The 27,548-nt window shown below is 44.5% G+C and overlaps 1 protein-coding gene across 2 annotated transcripts in view; it reads right to left on the reverse strand.

Annotated features, from left to right (window-relative positions):
- Positions 1-3,242: 3,242 nt before the first annotated feature.
- The window catches only part of VDAC1 (voltage dependent anion channel 1), a 31,927-nt gene continuing 7,621 nt past the window's right edge, over positions 3,243-27,548 (reverse strand). For both annotated transcript variants that reach the window (XM_012441686.2, XM_021664973.2), the window contains exons 2-9: positions 23,186-23,258; positions 22,550-22,599; positions 21,581-21,733; positions 21,434-21,486; positions 11,657-11,884; positions 7,161-7,311; positions 5,099-5,156; positions 3,243-4,189 (exon numbers count right to left, since the gene is read on the reverse strand). In XM_012441686.2, the coding sequence (XP_012297109.1) occupies positions 4,098-4,189; positions 5,099-5,156; positions 7,161-7,311; positions 11,657-11,884; positions 21,434-21,486; positions 21,581-21,733; positions 22,550-22,599; positions 23,186-23,252 (852 nt within the window). In that variant the 5' untranslated portion in view covers positions 23,253-23,258 and the 3' untranslated portion in view covers positions 3,243-4,097. The remainder of the gene's footprint in view (positions 4,190-5,098; positions 5,157-7,160; positions 7,312-11,656; positions 11,885-21,433; positions 21,487-21,580; positions 21,734-22,549; positions 22,600-23,185; positions 23,259-27,548) is intronic.

Consider the following 27,548-nt stretch of genomic DNA (forward strand, 5'->3'; position numbering starts at 1 on the left):
TGCTTTTCCTCTCTCAAAGGCGAAAGAAACACAAATGTTATTTAGCCCTATTTAATGGGTGATGGATTATAAGTAATTTTTAAAAATCTTTCCCCACAACCATTTGTTTTTTTTCAACGAAGTTTTAGCACCTCTCCCTATTAAAGATACAGCAGAGAACAAAACGAACCTCCCTGCCTTTGTAGTTTATTTTCTTGTGAGGACGACTAAATGATAAAGAGATTATGCACTGGCCGAGTGCAGTGGCTCCCAGCACTTTGGGAGGCCGAGGCGGGCGGAACACCTGAGGTCAGGAGTTCAAGACCAGCCTGGCCAACATGGAGAAACCCCATCCCTACTAAAAATACAAAAATTAGCCGGGCGTGGTGGTTCATGCCTGTAATCCCAGCCACTCGGGAAGCTGAGGTAGGAGAATCGCTGGAACCCAGGAGGTGGAGGATGCAGTGAGCTGAGATCCGGCCACTGCACTGTAGCCTGGGCGACAAAGACCCATCTCAAAAATTAAAAAAAAAAAAAAATTTAAATTATGGAGGAAAAGAAAGGAAGGTGTTTAGGAAGTAGGGGTGAGAGGCTGCCATTGAAAATAACTTCCAGGTTTCCTAAGCTTCTCTTGTTAAATTTTGTTACTTCAAATCCCGGTATATAAAAATGCAAAGTTATATAAACTTCCAAGAAGGTGAAATTCACTTTGGGCCCTGGAGCCATACTTTGCTCTGTGTGTACGTTTTGTGAATGTTTCCTTAATAAACAGATATAGGCTTCAAATCATAAAAGTTCCATTTGATCAATTTTAGGAAAATCAGTGTGATGTTAAGCAAGATATTTATTGTGCCCACAGCTTCACCACTCTGGTCTCTATGATTCCCTTGGAAGGTTGCTGCTATCCCCCAGAGACACAGCTGAGCTGCCTCTCTAAAGGACCTGTGTTCTACTCCTGAATCTGGTTTCCCCTAAGCTTTTATTTCACCCTGGTGACAGCTCAGAAACACACAAACTCTGTGTTAAGAAAACTAAGAAGTCATTCATCTGCACATTTCCCGAAATCCCCCACAAGCCCATATAGACTGAATGGTGCCCTTATTGCAAACCCTCCACGTTAGCCAAGGTGCAAAGTCCTCCCAGTCCCCCAGGACTTCCCTTCTCTGAACTGTACTCAAGTTTTCTGTAAAACCACTCAGTTTAACAAATTAGCTGCTCAATCTTAGTTCTGCTTGTTGACTTTAAAAGTTCATCTATAATAAACATACTGCAGTCCTCTTCCCTGACTTATTGTCCACTTTGTTCATTTGTGTCCTCATACCAGATTGTCTCAATTCTCTTAACTGGTGAGATATTATGAACTCAAGGCATTTTACACAATGATATTCCAACATGCTGCATGCAACAGGCAGACGACAACTAGTGAGGGAAATACTCCCTCATACTCAACAGAACCCTTTATACATTTTTAAATATTTTAGGGCCAGGCATGGTGGCTTATGCCTGTAATCACAACTACTCAGGAAGCTAAGGCAGGAGGATCTCTGGAGCCCAGGAGTTCAAGGCTGCAGTGAGCTATGATGATGCCACTGCACTTCACTCTGGGTGACAAAGTAAGACACTGTCTCTAAAAATAAAACATTTTGGCTGGGCACAGTGGCTCACGCCTGTAATCCCAGCACTTTGGGAGGCCAAGGCAGGTGGATCACGAGGTCAGTTCAAGACCAGCCAAGCCAGCATGGTGAAACCCTGTCTCTAGTAAAAATACAAAAATTAGGCCAGGCACAGTGGCTCACGCCTGTAATTCTAGCACTTTGGGAGGCCAAGATGGATGGATCATGAGGTCAGGAGTTCGAGACCAGCCTGACCAACATGGTGAAACCCCATCTCTATTAAAAATACAAAAATTAGCCGGGCATGGTGGCACACACCTGTAGTCTCAACTACTCAGGAGGCTGAGGTAGGAGAATGGCTTGAACCTGGGAGGTGGAGGTTGCAGTGAGCTGAGATTGCACACTGCACTCCAGCCTGGGCAACAGAGCAAGACTCCATCTCAAAAAAAAAAAAAAAAAAAAAAAAAAAAAAAAAAGCTGAGCATGGTGTCAGACGCCTGTAATCTCAGCTACTCAGGAGGCTGAGGCAGGAGAATCACTTGAATCTGGGAGGCAGAGGTTGTAGTGAGCCAAGACCACAACATCGCACTCCAGCCTGGCAACAGAGTGAGGCTCCATCTCAAAAAAAAATTTTTTAATAAAAAATAAAACATTAATACTGTACCTGACGTCTGACTAGATGTTCCCATCAACCACTATGTGCCATAATCTCTGGACAGGTTCTGTGACTTAGACATAGCTGCAAGTCCTTATTAACCTGAAGACACTATGACAAATACTGAGGCCCACAGTTTTTGGATGATCAGTTGCATAAAATGCTAAAAGTAGATGGTTCCTGTTTTGAATGTCACTTTCAAACAGAAAAAAAGGAATTCTGCCAAAAAATCATGAATAGAAAAAAATGTTCGTATTTGTTGAAGCTGGATCATGCGTGGAGTTCATTGCTATTGTGTTTGAAATCTCCACAATCAAGTTATTAAAAATATATAAATATATGGGAGAATTCAAAAATCACCCCTCCCCATGACCCACATGGAGGGACCTGCAAATATGAAAGTATATCACCAGTGATTAGGTTACTTCACCTGGCAATTAACTTTAAGAAAGGGAGATTACCCTCAGTGGGCCTAACCTGATCAGGCGAATCCTTAAAAGGGCTGGGGCTCTTCCTGTAGGAGACTGAAGTGTGAGAGGGATTTCACATGAGGGAGTTTTTCTGTTTCTGGCTCTGGGGATGGAGGGGACCACGTGGCAAGGAATGCTGTCTTCCTCTAAGCACTGAGAGTGGCTCAGCCAACAAAGAAACAGGGACCTCTATCCTACAACTGAAAATAACTGAATTCCACCACAACCCTGTGGGCCTGGAAGAGGATGCCAAGCCCCTAGATAAAATAAGACAGCCTGGCTGACACCCCAATTTCAGCATTGTGTGAACCTAAGCAGAGCCCAGGCATGCATGCCTGCCTGGCTTTGACCTGCAGAACTGTGCAGTAAATGAGTGTTTTAAGCTGCTAATTTTATGGTAATTTGTTATACAGCGAGTGAAAACAAATAACATATAATACACATACAGGGCATGGAGACAAAAAACAAATATCGACAAATGCCCTGTTTATTTATATTTTATTAATAAAGACAACAGAAGAAGGATGAGGTTTCAATATTTTATTCAAGTTTCTTTTAAGTGATGTTAATTACAGCATTTGAAGGGGAAGATCTAATTCCACACAAAATGGAAGACTCTAAAATGTACCCATTAAACTGCTAAAAAAAAAAAAAAAAATTGAGTGGTGAGAATACAACAGAAGTCCAATTTAGATTCTGAGTGTTGTCACCATGTGATTACAATCACACAGACTCTTCCGAGCTTATAGCTGGAGCTCCTGGAAGCTATTTTATACTCTGGTGCAAGGGCAAAAAAACACAACACAAGAAGGAATAAGTCCTGAATTACTGGCTTCATCACATCCACCCTCTCCACCCCAAAATGGCACAAAAGAAACAGTGACCACACCCTGCAGACCTTTTGGTGCAAAAGAGGTGAACTGGGGTGGGAACAGGTCATGAAGATCTATTTTAAAAAGTCTCATTCAGGAGTTTGTACACACCATCAAGCAGCAAGCCTCTCATCAATTGGGGTTGGGAAACCAAGGTCTGATTCTCAGGAAATAACAATTTCATTCATTTACTCATTATGAATTTACAAAGTGCCTACATATTATCACCTTCCACTTGCAGCCATTTCTAGATAAAAAAGAAACCTGGCATCTCAAAGGGGCCCCCAAGTTCCCCCCAAGTCTACCACTGAAAGGACCTTTTTCGGAAATGGGTTTCTTCTGTACCTCTGAAAGGGTAACATCTTAAAGCTGAATCATCTTTAACCTGGAGATCTAACATATTTAGCAATACTTGCATCCCAGACATACAACATTAAAAGATACACTAAATTCTGAAGGTAGCTATGCTGCAAAATAGTTTAAAATTAAACAATTGTACAGTATTCATTTATGCTTGAAATTCCAGTCCTAGACCAAGCTTGTGGCCACCAGCATTGACGTTCTTGCCATCCAGAAGAGCTGACAGTGTCAGTTTGATACCTGCAGGGAGAAAAATCAGGGAGAGAAAAGGAGGAGGAATGGAGAAAAGACAAGAAAAGTTAACACCAAATTCAGAACCTGTTCCAGGTATTATCAGCAGGGTCCAAACTACATGGCCCTTCAATCCTTGTTACTTAACACTATCTGACTAACAAGTATCCTACAGTGAGCTTATAAAACAACTATAATTATCTCACTGCCCAGAGGGCCTACCCAAATCCACTTCTGGAACCCCACTTTCCTTTTTCCTCTCACTGTTCCCCTGGTATAATTAGTCTCTAGCACTGGTAGCATGCAGTAAGCTTCTTTAGTAATCATCCCTTTAAATGAAACCTCAATCCTGAATCCAACATCTTCATGTTCATAGTGTACACACACGTGTAGTGTGCATGCACATCCACACATGCATACAACAAACTGACCTTCCCTGAAATAACCTGATTCAGGGAGTAGCTGGTAATCTTAGATTTCCATGGTTCAAAGGTGGTATTAAAGCCTAGAACTATAATATATCATGGACTGGCCTAGCTTACTGTGCAGAGGAAACGTGCAAACCACTTTTCCTATTTCTTTGTCTTTTTACAATGGGGCTGATTTATAAGTTAGTTTTGAGAATTTGCTAGAAATAAGTGCCAGGCATTATATACACACTGGAAAAAAGGATGGAAGAAAATAGCAAAGAATATATGTTAGCCTCAGCCTTTTTCTCCTACTTGCTACATCTCATATTCTCCAAATGTTTTATAATGACCCCATACTCCTTTAAACAATTATATAACTTTATATATATACCCATTTATTATATACCCACTGTATTATACAAACATTTTACTATGACATAAATCAGCAAACCAGCACCACAATTTTTTTTAAAACAAAGAACCGATTTCACACACAAGCAACACATACCTGGCTTTAGAGTCTGAGTGTATCCTAAACCTATCAGGCTGGAGTTGTTTACTTTAGCCTAGTCAAGGAAATGACAAAACAGAGAAAACATTACATTTAACACTTCGCGATTCCATCTCCAAAATCAGTAAGAGCTTTTTAGTCAACCAACCTTGGACTTCAGAATCAAATTTTTTTATGACCATCTTGTTCATGAGATTCATTAAATTCAACACAAAATATACCAATTTTAGGTGCATATTTTCCTGTTCAAAAGTGTTCTGAGATCTGACACCCCTCATAAGAACAAAGCAGAGAGAAGGAGGGCCTCTTGGGGGGCAGTGCCCCTTTTCTCGTTTTTAAGTGCCTGCTCTTAAGAGAGCCAATTTGGTTCTAGTTCAGGAGACTTAAAATGGGCTGTCCATAAATTACACAAACCAGTACAGAAACCATTCTACAACATGAGATTTCCTCATTCCACCCTAAAGAGGTACAGCCTCCAGTGCCCTGTGACAACAGAAACGAGCCCAATAGGATTTACTGCAAAGCCCGTGAAGTAGTTTGAGGGCCTGTGAGCAATGGAAGAGAGTCTGCAAGATGCCAACTGACTACTGATTTATTAATAGGCAATGCAGAAGTTGAACAGGAAAATGAAACGTGAGGTGGGAAATTATCAATTCGAACCCTAAATTTCAGAGTGTTTAACAGTCTGCATTATAGAAAAGGAATTGGTATTAATGGAAGAAGCTCAACAGTAAGCCAGTCTGGCTCAAATCCAGTCCCAAGCACCTTCCTGCTGTGCACCTTTGGACAAGTTACTCAACCTCTCTAACCTTCTAGTTCCTCATTTGTAAAAACAGAGATGACTGGCTGGGTGCGATGGCTCACACCTGTAATCCCAGCACTTTGAGAGGCCAAAGCAGGCAGATCACCTGAGGTCAGGAGTTCGAGACCAGCCTGACCAACATGGTCAAACTCCATCTCTACTAAAAATACAAAAATTAGCTGAGTGTGGTGGTGGGTGCCTGTGGTCCCAGCTACATGGGAGGCTGAGGCAGGAGAATCACTTAAACCAGGGAGGTGGAAGTTGCAGTGAGCCGAGATCGTGCCATTGCACTCCAGCCTGGATAACAGAGGGAGACTCCATCTCAAAAAAAAGAAAAAAATAAATAACAGAGATGACTGGCCAGGCATGGTGGTTCATTCCTGTAATCCCAAAACTTTGGGAGGCTGCGGTGGGAGGACAGCTTGAGCCCAGGAGTTTGAGACTAGCCCAGGCAACACAGAGAGATGTTGTCTCTGCTAAAAAAATATTTTTAATTAGCCAGGCATGGTGGTGTGCCTGTAGTCCCAGCCAGTTGGGAGGCTGAGGTGGCAGGATTACTTGAGCACAGGAGGTTGAGGCTGCAGTCAGTTATAATTACACCACTACATCAACCTGGGCAACAAAGCAAGACCTTGTCTCAAAAACAAAAAATTTAAAAACCCAGAGATAATTTGAAGAAAAAAAACAAAGCACCTATTTCAAATGGGATTAAACACAGTAGTCCTCATAAAAGGCTCTGCACAGTGCCTGATACCCATAAGAATTACTAGTAGTATGATCACTATACTCATTTGGAACTCTTTTCAAAGTGACAATGTCTCCCATTTTGTTTTCGTTTTCTGAGATGGAGTCTTTTTTTCTTTTTTTGAAATGGAGTCTTACTCTGTCACCCAGGCTGGAGTGCAGTGGCACGATCTCAGCTCACTGCAACCTCCACCTCCCTGGTTCAAGCAACTCTCCTCCCTCTGCCTCCCAAGTAGCTGGGATTACAGGCGCACACCACCACACACAGCTAATTTTTGTATTTTTAATAAAGACAAGGTTTCACCATGTTGGCCAGGCTGGTCTTGGGCTCCTGACCTCAACTGATTTGCCCGCCTTGGCCTCCCAAAATGCTGGGATTACAGGCATTAGCCACTGCGCCCAGCCGCATCTCTCACTTTGAGTAAGCTGAAGCACAGCACTCTAGCAAACCTGAAGGATTCCAACCTAAGTAACAGATGGGCCTGTGAGATGCGTGATTCCACAGATACCCACCGAGAAGCAGGCATCAGGGTCAATCTGATACTTGGCTGCTATTCCGAAGCGCGTGTTACTGTTTCCTGCTGTCCAGGCGAGGTTGACAGCAGTCTCCAATTTCTTGTTCACCTTCTGGTAAATGGAGCCGCCAAACTCTGTCCCGTCATTCCTGCAAATGAGCACAGCACAGATGCTAAGCTTCCCAGGGAGGAGAGCTGCAGCCCAGACAGATCTACCCAAGTCTCCCAGAAAACAGGATGCCAGAAATGGATTGAACCAATACTGGTTTTAAGGGAAGCCAGAAGTTTACCAAATTTCACAAAACAGATACTCAATTACAGGAAGCCTGGTAAGAATGAAACATGCACCTGGCCAGGCATAGTGGCTCACGCCTGTAATCCCAGCACTCTGGGAGGCCGAGATGGGCAGATCACTTGAGGCCAGGAGTTCGAGACTAGCCTGGCCAACATGGCAAAACGCTGTCTCTACTAAAAATACAAAAATTAGCCAGGCTGGTGGCATACGCCTGTAATCCCAGCTACTCAGGAGGCTGAGGCAGAAGAATCACTTGAACCTGGGAGGTAGAGGTTGCAGTGAGCCTAGACTGCACCACTGCACTCCAGCCTGGGTGACACAGCAAGACCTTGTCTCAAAAAATAAAAAAAATAAACCGGGGGAGAGGAAGTAAGCAGTGACTCACGCCTTTAATCCTAGCATTTTGGGAGGCAGAGGCAGAACTACTGCTTGAGCCTAGGCTGTAGCCTGGGCAACACAGCGAGACTCCGTCTCTATAAGGAAAAAAAAGCAGCAGCAAGTAGAACAGTGAGATTCTGAGTGATTTAGTTTTTACTGCTACTGATATTATTACTTTTATAAATGATTCTACCATAAAACTGGTATGGAAGTCTAGGCATGGTGGCTCACACCTGTAATCCCAGCACTTTGGGAGGCCAAGGTGGGCAGATCATTTGAGGTCAGGACTTTGAGACCAGCCTTACCAACATGGTGAAACCCTGTCTCTACTAAAAACATAAAAATTAGCCAGACGTGGTGGCGGGCACCTGCAATCCCAGCAACCCAAAAGGCTGAGGCAGGAGAATCGTTTGAACCCAGGACACAGAGGTTGCAGTAAGTTGAGATCGCACCACTGCACTCCAGTCTAGGCGACAGAGTGAGACTCTGGCTTTAAAAAAAAATGGTATGGAAAGAGAAGAAAATGAGAACACAGCCAGAAATGGCAAGAAAGGCAGGGCATATGCCTCAGCAGTCAAGTTAGAGCCCTTGGCACAACCTGCTGCAGCCACTGCTGGGGGGATAGAGTTGGCACTGACCCAGCCTCTTGGAGGAGCAGCATTTCAAGAGCTTAACCCACAATTCAACTTGTCCACCTCTGCATACTGCTCATCCATGCTGCAACATCCACAGTTCCGGCAGGACTGAGGGAGCTTTTTTACTACATCGTAAAATGTCTCCCTCTTTCCAAAACATTCAGAATGAAACCCCAGCTGGCCAAGCTCCCTGCTCTCTTCCAAATACACGGAATGACTTCAGTTGCTGGGAATATCCCTTTCCTCTCTCCAGTCATTCAAATCCTCCTCTTCCTCTTTGGGGGCCCTGCTTAAGCTCTCAGAATTTGGAAGTCTGCCCCACCCGGCTGAACAGCCTATACAGACCATGCAGTCACTGTTACCACTAAAAAAGCATATGAAGCGCTCAGAGAGTCTACACTTTGTCCTCTGTCGGGCTGGGGTCTGCAACAGATCATATACTGCCTCTCATTACTGCTTTCAGATTGTTGTTTATACGCACAGTGCATACCGGGCCTGGTCAGAAGCAACCTTTTCTACAGAGGGAACCACAGAAAACAAAAACAGTTCAAGTGGCTGCCACTGAAGAGCTGGGATGAGCAGGCTGAGGCAGGCTGCAATCACTGCTTTTCATAAGCCCATCTGTACTGTCTGATTTTTAAAACCATGGGCTCAGACTCCTTTGATTAAAAAAATTAAGAAAAATTTTATTGCTGCAATTTTTAAAAAAGGAATGGCCGTCTTCTTTGCATCAGATGGTCTTCAAGCCTGCCTAGACCCTCTCAAACATCTTTAACATAAAATCAGTGTCTGAGTTCTGCCTCAGCACTGTGGACATTTCCAGTGGAAATGGCATTGGTAACTGCAAGTCAGAGCCCATGTGCTTTGGAATCCAGCAAAGGGCTTCCAGACCTAAGAACAAAAACTCTAGTCTTCACCAGACACTCTCCCTAAATTAGAGAATACATTCTAAATTTTCTCTCTTTTTTTTTTTTCAGAGATGGGATCTTGCTCTGTTGCCCAGGCTGGAGAGCAGTGGCAAAATCATAGCTCACTGCAACCCCAAACTCTTGGGCTCAAGTGATCACAGGCACGTTGCCACCATGCCCAGCTAATTTTTAAAAATTTTCTTAGAGACAGGGTATTGCTATGTTGCCCAGACTGGTCCCAAATTCCTGGCCTCAAGGGATCTTCCCACATTGGCTTCCCAAATAGCTGGGATTACACGTGTGAGCCACACATTACAAAATTCTCGTTTCCCCATGAAATTTGGCTAGACAGACATTATACTTCCAGAAAGTACAGGGAGACCCAGGCGCTGCCTGATTCACAGGGAATCCTGTCTTCTTTATACAGCCCAAGTATACAACAAAACAGCAGCCTGTCAAAAAAAATAACAGCTTTCTGAAAGACTTTAGTAATATATTCAAATGGGAAAGTTTCTTGGGCTTACATGTTTTTAAAAGGCCAAACTTTTCAGAATATCTTAAAACCAGCAACACAATACTGCCTTCCTGTACAGAGCTTTCAAAACCATAAACAGAGGCCAGGCGCAGTGGCTCTCGCCTGTAATCCCAGCACTTTGGGAGGCTGAGGCAGGCCAATTGCTTGAGTTTCACAAGTTCAAAAACAACCTGGACCACATGGCGAAATCCTGTCTCTACAAAAACTACAAAAATTAGGCAGGTGTGGTGGCGTGCACCTATAGTCCCAGCTACTTGCAAGGCTGAGGTGGGAATATCACTTGATCCCAGGAGGTGGAGGCTGCAGAAACTGTGCCACTGTACCCTAGCCTGGGTGAGAGAGCGAGATCCTATCTTCAAAAAAAACAAAACAAAACAAAACAAAAAACCATAAATAAGGGAACTGTTCAAATTCATCTACATGAAGCACAAAGATTTTCCGTTATGCATCTGGGCCCCTGCAAGCACCAGGGCAACCAGATGAGCTGTGTCAGCTCTTCATGCTGGTTCCAAAAATACACCATACCCACTTGTTGCTTATTAAAAATGTTGAAGCTTAGATATGTGGGAGAAACGGCTGACAGTCATCATTCCTCCTAGAATTGGTGCCAATGCCCAATTTCAAACCAAGGAAAACACTTCCCATGCCAATCAGAATTCTACATTCAAAAACATTTCTATCCATGTGATGTTTCCTATAATTTCTTGTATGTTTCACCTTTTCTTAATTAACATACAATAAAATGGATATTTTCTTGGTAAACATTCCTATTAATTTTAACACAGGTACACAGATTCATGTAACCATGACCAAAGTCAGGACAGTTCCCTCCCCCAAACTCCCTTATCACCCCCTCATAGTCATACCCTCCCTGCCCCCTGGCAACCACTAGATTGCCCATGTCTATGGTCTTCCTGTGATGTTTTAACTGTAACAGATTCCAAATTAATCATAAACATTGCTCAAAAAAATGTATTAATGAAAATAGTTTACACATTAATATCATTTATTTGTGTTAAGAAGTTACTTCTCTAGTGACCTCTAGTGGAAGAAAATAAACTTGGTAACTCCACACCCAGCTTGTGCCACAGGTTAATTCCTCATGAAACTAAATAAACAAGATTTAAGGATGAAACAAGATTCATGAATGAAATCTGTTTCCCTTAACCTAAATCATCACTCTACTTCACTTCTCAAGTTTGATTACAAGGGGCTCTCTCCTAACATGTAATCACTGTTTCCCTTCACCATACTGTCCAATAGTTACTTTTAGAGTTTCACTACAGAGAAGATACTTTGTAACTGAGATAATCAGCTCCTACATTTGTCTACCATGTCTACCTGTCATCAAGCCCAGCTGGCTAAACCTCAAGCATTAGACAGAGAAAGAGAGCTGTTCTGTTAACTAAAACAAAAACTGCAGGGAAAGGACACGCTCTGGACTGACTCCGGGTCCCTGCTGTAGTTAATCAGCCACTCTGTGTACCAGTGGTAGTATTTACTGTTCATAGAGTGGAAAGGATCTAAGACACTTCAGGAAATGGTTAGGTGGGAAACAGAAAGATAGCACCAGGCCATCTGGGTCATCTGATGCCAACAAATTCACTTTACAGTGGTTAAAAATTGGGCTTCCTTTTAAAAAAAAAATTATGAAAAGCAATCCCCTTATCACACACACCAGCCCCCACCCCCAGCTCCCCCCACCACTACCCTCCCCTCTACCACTGCGCCAAGTACACTTACACATTAGTATGAAGCTGGAATTCATCAGTCTTGTAACCAACTGCAAAGTTGCTCTGGGTCACTCGGGACTTTGCAGTCTCAAAATTCATCTGGTAGCCAGCCAGCCAGCCCTCATAACCCAGCACCAGAGCACCCCGGATGGAAGGCCCAGCAATGTCGAAATCCATGTCGCAGCCCAGGTTAATGTGCTCCCGCTTGTACCCTGTCTTGATTTTAGCATTTTTTTTCCTGAAGAAGAAGAGGTTGTATTAAGATCAGAAGCTAACTCACCTTGAAATGCAAGTTGTTTTATTTAAAATCCCAGGTCAAATAAAGGGAGTGGGGTGGGGGTGAAGTCAGGGCTCCAGTTCTCCCTTAAGCCACTGCCACACCACAAAATAAGCAGGACAACCTGTCTTCCACGGGGACCCTGTCTGCAGAAACCCCACAATAATGAAGTGAGAATACATGAAAAGCCTGAAAAATAAGTACAAAATAACTTTCTTCTACAATTCTCTTTGTATGATTAATGTAGCAGCCTACACAGGCATTCATTAGATGGAAAGCTACCATGTAATTATGAAACAGATGCATCTTTGCTATTTTCCAAATCTGTGGAAAAGATTTATCTGTCAGGAAGGCAGCTACCTAAACAGCAGCTTTTAAGAAGATGGTTATCTTCTTACTTTGTGGCTCACACAATTAAGTAAGGAAACAAAGGCTATGTTCCTTCTAAGTTAATACAACAGTAAAATGGATTTTAATTCCATACTCATGAGACACCAATTAAGTATATATTTCAGAGAACCGAGTACTGATGTAGAACCTGGAACTCTGCAATCATGGGGGCCAGGAAATGTTAGTTAGCCAGACAGTACCCCACGTCCAACCTGATGATCCCAGATGTGAGTATATAAAGTTCAGTGTCTCTACTCCCTGTTCCTCAAGACCCGGCATCCCTTAGGAAGAGCAGGTGACTAGTGACACCTGCAGACATATTATTACCATGTATTTTACCAAAAGTAAACACTGGAGAACAAGATTACATTGATCAAATAAAACGTGGACCATTTTTATCTGATTGTTTCTATCATTCAGTTACAAGACAGACATCTCCCACAGCAAGCTGCATTCTCAGCAGAGTCCATAGGAGGAACCAGATCCACTCAGAGCCCCAAGGACTACACAGCACTGTTCACTCCTAGCTTTATTCACATTGAGATTAACACTTCATCCTCAGCACCTAGACCAGTCCCTCCTGAAAGGAACCAGTGCTCCTTGGAGAAATGGCCAACTACAGATCTTAGGCAGGAAATGTACACAGTGACCTAAAGCATCTATCGAAGCTGCTGAAGACTTCTGGGGTTGAGGCAAAAGGACTTATAAGCTAATCTGAAGAGGCTCCCAAGGGCTTTGACAACGCAGCAATGTGAGTCTCAATAAGAAAAACATCAGCAATAGGCTGAAATATGTTAAACAATATGTTTATTCTATGAATAATAATGATACTTAGGGCCAGGCGCAGTGGCTCATGCCTATAATCCTAGCACTTTGGGAGGCTGAGGTGGGTAAATCATGAGGTCAGGAGTTTGAGACCAGCCTGGCCAATATAGTAAAATCATCTCTATTAAAAATACAAAAACTAGCCAGGCATGGTGATGGGCGCCTATAATCCCAGCTATTCAGGAGGCTGAGGCAGAAGAATCACTTGAACCCAGGAGGCGGAGGTTGCGGTGAGCTGAGATCACAGCACTGCACTCCAGCCTGGGCAACAGAGTAAGACTCCGTCTCAGATTGAAAAAAAAGAATTATAATAACACACAAATCACAGAGCCGTCATCTTTCGAGACTAGAGAACCAACTTGTTATCTAAAAACAGCAAACAGGCCAAGTGTGGTGGCTCATGCCTATAATCCCAACACTTTGGGAGGCCAAGGTGGTTGGATCGCCTGAGGTCAGGAGTTCCAAGGCCAGCCTGGCAACACGGCAAAATCTCGTCTATACTAAAAATACCAAAATCAGCTGGGCGTGCTGGCGCGTGCCTGTAGTCCCAGCTACACAGGAGGCTGAGGCAGGAGAATCACTTGAACTCGGGAGGCAGAGGTTGCAGTGAGCTGAGATTTCACCACTGTACTCCAGCCAGGGCCACACTGTGGAGCCAGACTCTGTCCCAACTAAATAAATAAAAACAGCAAATAGGCTGGGTGCGGTGGCTCACGCCTGTAATCCCAACACTTTGGGAGGTCGAGAAAGGTGGATCATCTCAAAGGAGTTTGAGACCAGCCTGGCCAATATGGTGAAAACTTGTCTCTACTAAAAATATAATTGCTTGAATCCCAGAGGCAGAGGTTATGGTGAGCCGAGATCATGCCTCTGCATTCCAGCCTGGGCAACAGAGCAAGACTCCAACTCAAAACAAACAAATAAGGAATCAAACATTTATTCCATCTGTCCTATACTAACTATACCTCAAATAACCAAATAGTTGATGAGAAGTTTCCCTTTATGGAAACATTCCAGTTAATAAGTGAAGAAGAAATTTTAAAAGACAAATTACCACCATTTTCTAATCTAATGAGTTACTGGATCATGAATGGCACTAACATCATACAAAGAGAAAACCACGTGTACATCCCACTGGCAGCATACAGCACCACCTATGTTTTAGGACCTACCCCCGATAACGGGAATTAAATGTGACGTATTCTTTAGACTTAACAATTCACAGAAAATGGGAGACAGGGAACAAGTTAAATGACACCGTTGAAATACAAACAGTAAAATCAGTGTATATGTAACTCTATAGGACAACAATCTAGCTTCAACAAATAAATGGCAGAGGGAAAAAAGACAAGGAGAATTTGAAAATTAAGCGATATAGGAGCCATATTAATCTATTTCCCTAATTTTACATGGACAATTTTTTTTTTTGAGATGGAGTCTTACTCTGTCACCCAGGCTGAAGTGCAGTGGAGTGGTCTTGGCTCACTGCAACCTCCACCTCCCAGGTTCAAGTAATTATCCTGCCTCAGCCTCCCAAGTAGTTAGGACTACAGGTGCCAGCCACCACACCTGGCTAATTTTTGTATTTTTAGTACAGACAGGGTTTCACCACATTGGCCAGACCGGTCTTGAACTCCTGACCTTGTGATCCGCCTGCCTTGGCCTCCCAAAGTGCTGGGATTACTCGTGTAAGCCACCTCACCTGGCCAATTTATTTTTTTTTTGAGACAAGGTCTCACTCTGTCACCAAGGCTGGAGTGCAGCAGCACAATCTCGGCTCACTGCAACCTGTGCTTCCAGGTTCAAGCGATTCTCGTGCCTCAGCCTCCCAAGTAGCTGGGATTACAGGTATGCACCACTACACCCAGCTAATTATTTATCTGTAGTAGAGACGAGTTTTTGCCATGTTGGCCACGCTGGTCTCGAACTCCTGGCCTCAAGTGATCCACCCATCGCCCTGGACAATTTTTGATTCTATTTTTAAAAATCATGAAACAATCATGTAAATCTGAACAGACTAGAGATTTGACAATATTAAGAAATGATCAACTTTTTCCACTATAATAATACCATAGTTATGCTCCTTTAAAAAGGAATCTTGCCATTTAAAGATACATAATAAAATATTTACAGATGAAATTATGTGCTGTTATTAAAATAATATGGGCATGGAGGAGTGTTATATTTATGGCTGTATAAATAAAACATGACTGGTCACAGGTTGGTAACTATCAAAGCTGGGTGACAGGAATAGAATGAGGGTTAAATATATTTTTCTGTATATTTTTGTATGTTTGAGATTTCTCATTTAAAAAAATAAAGATTAAGACATTTCAAATTCTCACTAAGACAAGAATTTTAGAGGTCACAATTGAAAATACTGCAAAAGTAACTGCAGGTTAAAAAAAAGAAAGAAAAGAAAGCCAGCCCTCCCAAGTGATGTAGGAAAAGCCTGTTGCATGGCAAGAGTGATAACATCTTAAAGCAAAACCACCATTGATACAGTTTGGATGTTGTTCCCTCTAAATCTCATGTTAAAATGCAGTCCCCAGTGTTGGACCTGCTGGGAGGTGATTAGATCATGGAGGTGAATCCCTCATGGATTGGTGCTGTCCTCACAATAATGAGTGAGTTATCATGAGGTCTGGGTGTTTGCATGTGGCACCTCCCCACCACTCTCTCTTGCTCCTGCTCTTGCTATGAGATGTGCCTGCTCTTGCTTCATTAACTGCCATGACTAAAAGCTTCCTGAAGCCTTCCCAGAAGCCGAGCAGATGCCTGTGCTATGCGTGTACAGCCTGTAGAACCATGAGCCAATTTAACCTTTTTTCTTTATAAATTACCTATCCTCAGATATTCTTTTTTCTTTTTTTGAGACAAGGTCTCACTCTGTTGTCCAGGCTACAGTGCAGTAGTGTGATCATGGCTCACTACAGTCCCAACCTCCTGAGCTCAGGTAGCTGGAACTGACTATAGGTGTGCATCACTATGCCCAGCTAGTGTGTGTAGGGGTGTGTGTGTGTGTGTTTAGAGATGTGCACACCACCATGCCCAGCCAGAGTGAGAGAGAGAGACAGAGAGAGCGAGAGTGAGTGAGTGAGAGAGAGAAAGAGAGAAAGAGAGAGAGAGAGAGAGAGAGTGTGTGTGTGTGTGTGTGTGTGTGTGTGTGTGTGTGTGTCTGTGTGTGTGTTCAGAGATAGAATTTAACCATGCTGCCTAGGCTGGTCTCCAACTCCTGGGCTCAAGCAATCTGCCTGCCTCACTCTCTCAAAATGCTGTGATTACGGGCAGGAGTCACCACACCTGGCCAGGTATTTCTTTATAGCAATGAAGAAACAGCCTAATACAGCCATGACAACCAAGGAATGCATCATAGACAATCCCATAAAAGAAGCAATGCCAGCCAGGCACAGTGGTTCACGCCTGTAATCCCAATACTTTTGGAGGCCAAGGCAGGTGAGTAACTTGAGGTCAGGAGTTCAACCAGCCTGGCCAACATGGCAAAACTGCATCTCTACTAAAAATACAAAAATTAGCTGGGTGTGGTGGCACGCACCTGAAAGAGGCTGAGACAGGAAAGACGCCTGAACCTGGGAGGCAGAGGTTGCAGTGAGCCAAGATCACACCTTTGCAATCCAGCCTGGGTGACACTGTATGACAGAGTGAGTCTCGTTTTCAAAGAAAAAAAAAAAAAAGGAAAGGTGCTTATTTAACCTCCCTGCGGTCACAAGTTTTGCAAGAGTTTTTTGCAAGATGGTCTAAGACATTCACACATCTTTACTCTAAAAGCTTGCTATGGCTGGGCGTAGCGGCTCACACCTGTAATCCCAGCACTTTGGGAGGCCAAGGCAGGTGGATCACCTGAGGTTGGGACTTAGAGACCAGCCTGACCAACACAGAGAAACCCCATCTCTACTAAAAATACAAAATTAACCAGGCGTATGGCACATGCCTGTGATTTCAGCTACCCTGGAGGCTGAGGCAGGAGAATTGCTTGTACCTAGGAGGCAGCAGTGAAGCTTCATCTCATAAATAAATAAGTAAATAAATAAGCTTGCTATATAAAGAATACTTTCTGAGGGGCTGGGCGCAGTGGCTCACACCTGTAATCCCAACATTTTGGAAGGTTGAGGCAGGCGGATCACCTGAGGTCAGGAGATGGAGACCAGCCTGACCAACATGAAGAAACCCCATCTCTACTAAAAATACAAAATTAGCCAGGCATGATGGAGGTTGAGGTAAGCTGAGATCACACCATTGCACTCCAACTTGGGCAAAAATAATGAAACTCCATCTCAAAAATAAAATAAAAAATAAAAATAAAGAATACTTTCTGGAGGATGAGTACGGGGATCTACTGTCTCTTGGCTGCCTGATACGCTTCCATTTCTAAGTCCCTATTAAATGTTTCTAAGGAACTGGATTTGTCAGTCTCTTTCTTTGGTCGCTCAGCTCCCTCAGCAGTCGGGGGTAGGTGCACAGACCCTGCTCACCAACAGAACAAGTGACAATGAAACTTATGCCTTGGAATCTCAACTTTGTTCAAGTTACTTCTGTACATTTTGGCAAGCTTTGAAGGAAAAGATTAACAACCAAACTAATTATCTTTCAATAAGAAAAATTCAAAACTGGTCAGCCGCAGCGGCTCACACCTGTAATCCCAGCACTTCAAGGAGGGCGGATCGCTTGAGGTCAGGAGTTTGAGACCAGCCTGGCCAACATGGCAAAACCCTGTCGCTACCAAAAATACAAAAATTAGCAAGACATGGTGGCATGTGCCTGCAATCCCAACTATTCAGGAGGCTGAGGCAAGAGAATTGCTTGAACCCGGGAGATGGAGGTTGCAGTGAGCTGAAATCATGTCATTGCACTCCAGCCTAGGCAACAGAGCTCAAGACTCTCAAGAAAAAAGAAAAAGAAACCTGTCTTCATTCGCCTGCTCTTCAGGGAAAGAAGCCTGGGTTTTGGCCAAGTATCTGATTGGCACCAGACTGGCTGGGATGAATGATTAGACAGCTGTTGAGAAGTTGACATTTAGAAAGGGAAGAAGATCAAGAAATATAAAATCAGCATCTTCTAACCACCTCCTTTTTTATTTTTAATAAAAAGTGCTGCTGATCACAACGTATGATGCCTATGGCAGGGCCTCTGACCAGTGGTATGCACCATCTATACCAGTTTACATGGCACCCCCACCCACTGTCTCACTGGATTCTGGCCAGGACACAGGATCCCCCAGAGAAACGGCAGTGCTGGGCTCAGGCTTCTCTCCAGTTCTCTTTCTAACACTGCACACCATGTCTGTGCAGTCTTCCTCTTTCAGACATTCCTGGGATTTTGTTTTGTTTTGTTTTGAGACAGAGTCTCACTCTGTCACGCAGGCTGTAGTGCAGTGGTGCGATCTCAGCTCACTGCAACCTCTGCTGCCTAGGTTCAAGCAATTCTGCCTCAGCCTTCCTAGTAGCTGAGATTACAGGTGCCTGCCATCGCGTCTGGCTAATTTTTGTACTTTTAGTAGAGACTGGGTATCATCATGTTGGCCAGGCTGGTCTTGAACTCCTGACCTCGTGATCCACCTGCCTCAGCCTCCCAAAGTGCTGGGATTATAGGCGGGAGCCACCACACCCAGCCACTGGGATTTATTTTTAAGCTATTTCAACAGTAGTGCTAATTTGACAAGCACCCAAAAGAAGCCTGACTGATTTGTGGTTAACAAGCAGTCTTTATTTGTGGTAGATACTCAGTGGTGAGTGCTGGTTCTTATTGAGGTCTGTGGCCTCATCCAGATGCGGTCTACACTCAGCTTATCCTGGGAGCCAGGTGTTTTCCCAGGCTGCACTCTCAGTTGCTTTGGAAAGCCAGCTTTCATTTCTAATCTCCATCATGAATTATCAGAACTTTCCCCAAATACCCAGTAGCAATATGTACACCTAGCACCCACAATCTTAGTTTCTAAACACCATTCTCCAACATAAAGAACCAAGGCTCTGCCGGGCGCAGTGGCTCACGCCTGTAATCCCAGCACTTTGGGAGGCCAAGGCAGGCGGATCACGAGGTCAGGAGATCGAGACCATCCTGGCCAAAATGGTGACACCCCATTTCTAAAAATGAAAAATTATAGAAAGAAAAAAAAGAAAAGAAAAAGAATAAAAAAAAAAAAAAAAGAACCAAGTCTCCTTGAAGAAATGGCAGACAGCAGGACTGGGGAAAAATAAGTACTAGATGAGTATGGTATGCTTTCTGAAACCAGAAATAAAGACATGCTCTGAAAAACAACAGAGGTTAGTCAAAAAGCACACAGGATGTATTCTCCTAATGGCCATATCTGGGACAATTTGAGGAACAAAATAAATAACAGTATGGATTATAGCCCATAGAGTAAATGTCCATGCATCTATACAAATACAAATAAATAACTGATTGAATAAATACATGGGGAAGAAGGAAGAGCTCATCCTTACAGTAGAATCCCAATTAACAAGTTGAGGAAGGATGGCAATAGAAAATTACCATTTGAAGGTGGGTGTGGTGGCTCACATCTATAATCCCAGCATTTTGGGAACCCAAGGTGGGCAGATCACTTGAGCTCAGGAGTTCAAGACCAGCCTGAGCAACATGGTAAAACACTGTCTCTATCAAAAATATAAAAATCAGCCAGGGGTGGTCGCAGGGACCTGTAGTCCCAGCTCCTGGGGAGGCTGAGGAGGGAGGATCCCTTGAGCCAGGGAGGCAGGATCTCTCTGGAGAACTTCTCCTTGATATCATGGCAGGGTTCCTGGGGGGAAGTGCACAAGCATTGCAAGAAGGCAGTGCTCCTGACAGGAGAAGCTGCAGCAGAGAGGAGGAACAGGAGTAAATCAGCCCCCAGTCAATGGATCATCTACAGTCAGGCTATAAAAAGACATCTCTAGAGGGTAGGAACCTTGTGTGCCCAGTCACCTGTGGGCACCACACACCCAGCACAGGTCTGGACTTGGTAGATCCTCCTTCTAATAAATATTTGTTGAAAAGGAAAAAAAAGAGAAAAAAATTAAATGAAATGGCAAAACTGAAAAATTCATAATGCCATTTAACTATACACTTAAAGATACTAAGTTGTATATGTACATCTTACCACATTTTTTTTTTTTTTTTTGAGACAGAGTCTCTCTCTGTAGCCCAGGCTGGAGTGCAGTGGCACGATCTCAGCTCACTGCAACCTTTGCATCCTAGGTTCAAGTGATTCTTGTGCCTCAGCCTCCCAGGTAGCTGGGACTACAGGCATGCACCGCCATGCCTGGCTAATTTTTGTATTTTTATTAGAGATGGGGTTTCGCCATGTTGCCCAGGCTGGTCTCAAACTCAAGTGATCCACCCATCTCAGGCTCCTAAAGTGCTGGGATTACAGGTGGGAGCTACTCACCTGACCCTTTACTACAACTTTTAAAAATTGAAATTCAGTACATGCCTTTGATCCCATCATCAGTATACAAAACAACCTTCCCCAGGTTTAGAAGACCCACCAATCTGAGTGGAAAAATCCAAAGGTGTATTCTAAAAAGGAATGATTCCTTCTAGGCACTCTGAAAAGCACCCAGGAGTTGAGGCAGACCAACATGCTATCTTCCCAGCTGATAGGTCAAGAACTAACAAGCCTAATACATCTGCGGCCAGAAGGCCTGGAAAGTGCAGCCTCAGGAGCCACCTTGCAGTTAAACTCACAGGGTCTCAGTGTCCCTAAGCAGGAAGCTGGGAGAAGGGCCCCCACGCCTGAAGAAACGAGGCTGGAAACAGTGACCAGTTAGGCCCTGCTTCCAAATGTCACCCATTGCCCTTTGGCCATGGTCACTTACATCACCAGCAGCCTAAATCACATGAAATGGCTATTAGTGAACCAGAAATCCTGCAGCCTCCATGGCTGAAGCCAGGAGAACACTAACATAATGCAGGATCTTATTTCAAAACAGTGCTAAACACTGGTCCAAATCCTGTATTAGAAAGTGAGCTCCTTGAGGGGTAACAGTCATGGCCTGGGCACCCTTAGATCCCCAGATGGGCACAGGGCCAAGCATAGGTGGCACTTCATTGGGTAAATACCAATCCTGAATTAGGAAGTACTCATTATAGCACAGCCTGTTAATGCGTATATGTGGATACATCCCATGGGACCAAATCAAAACCAGAGGACTTAAATTACCAGGTCGTGGAGACCATATTTTAGGTAATATCAACCCCCAAAACGTTTTGTCACAGAGGGCTTCCACCACCTGCAACATCAGAGAACATCCTTGTGGAGAAAACGGATGAGAATCTTACCCAGTGTTAGGTGAGAAGGATGAATCGAAAGTCAGCTTCAGTCCACGTGCAAGCTGAACAGAAAAGAAATTTGCCAGTAGGTTTAGTCACAAGGCAGGCCAGCAGATGTGAATTAATAAGTCCGCATCTTTTCACAGCAGCCATTACCTGATCTTCCAAGGTAATCTCGGTGCCTAGTGTATTGTCAGTGTTCCATTTCTCCGTAAACGTCAGGCCGTACTCAGTCCACCTGTACTTGGTTTCCAGACTGCCCGTCACTTTGGTGGTCTCAGTGTTGGCTGAGCCTGAGCTTGTAAATTCCTTCAAAGGAGAGAGAGAGGCACAGCCTGCACCACAGCACTCACTGGCTTCACTCCACTCCTAACCAACTATACTTGCCTTTCTGCCCTGAATGTGGGGGAGGGGGCGGGGAGCAAGCAAAGGCTAACTCTACAATTCAAATAGATATTTAAAGTACAGATGGGAGTAAAGGAGCCTGCTATGTAAAGAAATCTTATGGGGAATTCATTGTCAGCAGACAGCTTCCTTCCTCCCCGTAACTCTTCAGTCTGGACAGGAAAGCATCCCCCTTGTATCTTGGCTCCAGCCTGGTATAGAGAAAAAGCACTGAGCCAAAGAACCTTCTTCCTTCCAACAATTACTGCATCCACAATCTAAAAGGGACTACTAAGATTACGTTAAAAACACTTAGGTGGTTGAACACAGGTGAATTTGAAAATAAGAAGCATAAGGAAAACTAAAACTGAGACCTGCCCCCATTCTCCTCTGAGTATTACCCGCTGCTGAATTGGGGGCCTACTGGCATGGTTCCGCTGGACCACCCATCATGTAGAGGATGCACTGAATGTGACAACCACAAACTGCCAGAATTTTTTTTTTAATACCTTCTTTTGGCTTTGCCAGCCAGGTCATGACAATTATTTGCTGATCTACAACAAATACCCACATTCCACACAATGGTCACTATTTGGGTAATGGGTACGCTAGATGCCCAAACCTCACCATTACACAATACATCCATGTAACAAACCCGCAAATGTACTCCCTGAATCTAAAATCTTTTTAAAAAACAAAAATAAATAAATGCTCATGTTCCACATGGGTTGGACTACTTACCAATCCATTCTCAGATTTTGTTTTCAAATCAAGCTTTATTAAGCCAAATCCTAAAGAAAGAAAAGGTAACTTTTAATAGGTTAAATAACTAACTAGAGATCAGCATCTCTGCCTCCCTCACGGTTGCTTCAAAATGCTTTTTTAAAAGAAGCACGCTCCTGCCACAAGGGCTGCGAGCACCCAGTCTCTGCTGTTGCTTGTATGAAGAGCTCAGCTGCCAGGAACAGCAGCAGACAGAATGGGCACGGGCCCACCTGGGCCCCACCTGCATTCCCAGTAAGGACTGAGAAGAAGACGCCTGACAGCTGGCAGAGACTCGGTCACAGGGCCTCGTGGGAATGTGCCTAAGCACAGGCTAAATATAGAAGCCGCGCTCCACTGCAGCAGCTTCCACAGGGCTGCTCCACACTTGGAAGAGAAAACAAGAATATCCACTTGACAGCACCAAGGCAGGAGCCCGTCCGACTAGGTGCAGAACCAAAACTGCTTCACTCGCCACAGACGGCTTCTTCTTTCCCTCACATGAAAGTTCTGAACACCTGACCTACCCAGGTCTCCTAAACAGTTTTCAGTCAAGTCTCCAACATGCCAACTTGGTCTGTTAGCTGAAAGGCAGCCCCTCTCTGCAACACTCACCATAGCCCTTGGTGAAGACATCCCTGGCAGATTTGCCAAGATCGGCATATGTGGGTGGCACAGCCATCTTCTGCTACAATAAAAGAATCACCAGAATAAATACATTGGGAATTAGGGAAATGAAGTTTTCCATTAGTAAAAATTATTAGATATAATTAGCAACCAACAGAAATCACCTAGCACTAAGACTCCAGGTAGCTTATCCTCCCAGGTGTGGGCCAAGAAGCCTTCGCTGTCTTGTCCTTCATTTTGTTGCCAGAACTTGAGGCACTCAGTGAGTCTTTGTTGAAGGAGGATCAACACGTTAGACCTCTCCTCCTCAGCATCCTCAGGACTGAGCCCAGGCCCAGAACATAGTAGGAGTCAGGAAATATTTGCTTAATGAATAAACTGTCAAAGACACATTCCCATGAGCCAGTGACTACTGAATTGCAGGACTCTTGCCAATAAAACATATCCTCTTACAAAATATCAGCTACTAGGACATTAAATGCACCAAACAGAAACCAGAGCTTTTCATGGAAACATCATTTTCCATGTGGCTCTTATTTCATTCATTCAACAGATATTTATGGAGTACCTACTATATGCCAGGATGGACCCAATTTCTCCCAAAACTTTTGGACTTTATGGGAACCCACTTCATATTTCTGACAGATAATACAGTAAAACCTAACCAATTTGGCAGCTCTTCACATGGAAAAAACCCAACTACATCCTCCAAATAAATTAAACATTTATTAAGCTCCGGTATGACTTTATTTTAAAAACCAACCATCAAAGGACTACTTGGGATTGCTACATATCACTAAGTCAATCAACAAACATGTATTAAGCACCTCGGTGTTCAAGGAAGGAGAGTAACTCAAATAGTCTTTGCCCTAAGGACCACACTGCATCCCTGGAAGCCTTTGCTTTGGCATGCTGTATATGCTGTGTACACAGGATTAAAATCCTAATCTGGGACTGTACACTGTGTGCTCTGCCCAGGAGGAGAGGGGGTCATGTGTGAGAAAGCCTCATCTCCTGTACCTTCTCCACCCCTAGAATCATTAGTCTCACCTAACCAGGAGGATCCATTCATTTTTAAAATACAGTACACCTGAATTATCAAATGCATCTGCATATACACCATCTGAAGTTACATGTATATCTACTCACACAAATAAACACATGCATGACTTGCTCCTGGCAAGTGGGAGGGAGCCCACTAAAAAGTGGTTCCAATGATCCCAGGGGAACAATATCACAAATGGAAGTTGCATTCTTGAGCAAGGCTTTAACTTCAAAGGCATTGCAGGAGGCCACAGACTCACTGAGTATGTTGTAAAAGAAACAGTATAAACTTTTACAATTTTAAATTGTGAAGCTGTGGTCCAGGGCCTACTTTCCTTTTTCCAGACACTTTGTTAATTTTATCCCAGCTCACTTTTGTGTCAGAGCACAGAAGAGGAGCGAGCTGTTGACTCTGTCCTATTTTTGTCACTGCCGTGTTATTTCTTGCACATGATCAGGCTGGAACCATGGGCAGGTCAGCTCACATTAGGATCAGGGTAGAGAGATGAGGGGGGATGATCCATTTCACACTGCCCGCCACTGGCTCTTTCAAGTCTGGGGGCTTCCTTTTCCCTACTTTTTCCCCCCTTCCAAACTCACCCTGTAGGTACATCCACCCCAGAGATAGACCAGGAAACCACCGACCAGATCCTTAAGAAATACCCTTTGTCTGACCCCTTCCTAGGAAAACAACTCTGGATTGAAATCTGAGGCAAAGTAACCCAGGGCAGATAAAGAACATACCAGTAAAGGGCCCAGAACATTCTCCACCTGAGAGGATTAACAAGCCATCAGTGGACCAAGCACCCAGCTTCAGTGCTACCCCTCCCAGCTGAGCCACAAACTCAGCCAGGATTGGGGGCTGGGGAGGCAGGAGGAGAAGCAGTCCAGTGGTAATATCTGTGGGTCAGTTAAGACTTCCCTGGACCTTAGGAGCCAGAGCCTTCCCCACAATTGTTCCCTGATCCCACAGAAAAGACACCTCCCAGACACAGTAGCCTTCACATCTGGACTGGTCCCCGCTCAGGATAAAGGCAGAACACTCATCCATTTAATGTTCCCCAAATGCCCTCTCTCAGTGCTAATTCCCAAAACCCAACAAGCACAGCCACCAGTCAAAAAACACCCCACCCACAGCAAACATCAGCCTAAAGTACAAGGCCACTAAGGAGATTACCACCCAAGGACAAGGGACTCAGAAAGCAGAGCTCAGAAGAGCAGGCAGAATCCGCCTGGGGCCTCTAGCAGCTCCGACATGGCCAGACGCTTCTGGGGCTGTGGGGTCCCACACACTTTCATACACTTGGTACCAACAGCACACAAGTGAACTTGCTGGTTCACTAAAACATCTCCTTATCCAACGCCTCACTGTGACCATGCTGGAGGCTGGCTTTCTCATCAGTGTGTCATGCTCCCTTCCCCATCCCCTTGAATACAGACGATGAAGCATAATCTCTCCCTTCTGGGTCCCCAGGTAAGCATTCTCCCCAGCACAGCACCTGGCAGGGAGGACACACAGATACCACTGGCTGAATGGAATCAAGTCCACTCCTGGGCCTGAGGGGATACCACCAAGGACAGCAAAAGGCTGACTTACCCCTTCACTAAAGGCCCCCAAGTGCCAGGCAGTGGTAGCTTCCGCTCCTGCTTTGTGTGCACTTCGGCCCATCCCCTGCTACACTGATCTGACAGCACTAAGGAAGGCCTGAGACAGCTCTGCCACTCCCTGCAGTTCAGCTTTCTTACAGCTACAAACAGCACCCCCAAAATGCCCATTTTTACACAGCTCTCAAACCCATTTCAGAGACAATCTTATGGTAGAAACAATAATCTGCATTAGTTTTCAAAAGGCGAGGACTGGAGGAAAGAAAAGTCGGCAATGTGCTTTCACTTAACACCCTGCCAGGGCGCTGACTTGAAGGTTGAACCCTGGCCCTGGCCCCTCCCAGCCGCTCCTTCCACCCGGATCTGCTCCAAATCACAGTCTGTACAGTTGGCTACTGACACACAGCTGTCTCTGCAGCATCCACCCCACAGGGGCCTTCACAAGCCGAGAGGCTGCGCATGAAGCAGGGCCATCTGGCCATCGGCAAAGCAGCCGGCCCTAGACAGACAGAAGTCAAAGGGTGTCCTGGGGAGACAGACCCACAGGCCTCTCTGCCGGAGTGATGGCTTCAGGGCTGAGCATGGGGGCTTCATTTCAACTGGCTGGTGGGAAACAGAGGGATGGGTAGGGCCGGGTTGAGCAGACCTGCCTGCAGTCACTGATGGTTTTGAGAAGGACCAGCAAGTCACACTAGGAGACAGGAGTCCTGGTTCCCCTCCACAGCCTGCCAGTCTACCTACCCAACCTTTCCTTGGCTGACCTTGAACAAATTATGCAATCCCCATTCCAGCTGAGGAATGAAAATCCGGCCCATACTGGAAGCTCAGAGGGGAAGGATAGTGTATCTATCACCCAGCACAGTCTGCATAACACTTACGTAACCTCTGTCTTGGGGGTACACATCCTTCTTGACTCATCAGCTGCATGGCAGTGACAGCTGCTCTGCTCACAGTGCCCCCACCCCACCCAACCCCATACACCTACCCTCAAATCACACCCTTGAACTCAAAGCGCCCCAGAGCCTGTCATGCATAAATTTATCCAAAATGTGGAAAAAAGCTACGTATATAAAGATGCTAAGGCCTGGCACATAATAGGCGTTTAATATAAATGTGTTTGATGAGTGAATGCGCAACGAGCATCAGAATATTGTTTAATAGTGGGGAAAAAAGTAGAAACTTGGAATCTGACAATTGGAATTTAGTAAATTACAATGCAACCAGGAAGTAAGAGTTCCCTCTGCAGGGTCATTGTTGCAGCACCACCAAGAGTGGGGGAGCTGGCGAGACCCTCAACTAGCAATGACCCCCACTCCCTGCCTGCTCCCGCCTCTAAGGAGAGCTGAACTCAGGCTGAGGAGACCAAGTGCCTTCAGAAGGGAGCACTGTTTGCTTCTGACATCAAAACTAAGCATGCACTTTATTCTAAGGGCCACCCAGAGCCACTGTTGAGTGAATGCCACATCTGTTTGGGAAGCTCACTTAACCAGCAGACTGGCAAAAACGCAGATGATAACATCCAGTGCTAGCGAGGGTGTGGAAAACAATCACTCTCATTCACGCCAAGTGGGAGTACTACAGGTACACTCTTTTTGAAGAACAATTAACCCAGCAATAATAAATTAATAATTTTTTTTAACTTAACAGTCGGGGTCTCACTATGCTGCCCAGGCTGGTCTAGTAGCAATTCCACTTCTAGGAA

The sequence above is a fragment of the Aotus nancymaae genome, unplaced genomic scaffold (genome assembly GCF_030222135.1).
Source record: "Aotus nancymaae isolate 86718 unplaced genomic scaffold, 86718_ANA_hifiasm-v0.15.2.pri h1tg000064l_1, whole genome shotgun sequence".
In the NCBI taxonomy this organism is placed as follows: Eukaryota; Metazoa; Chordata; class Mammalia; order Primates; family Aotidae; genus Aotus; species Aotus nancymaae.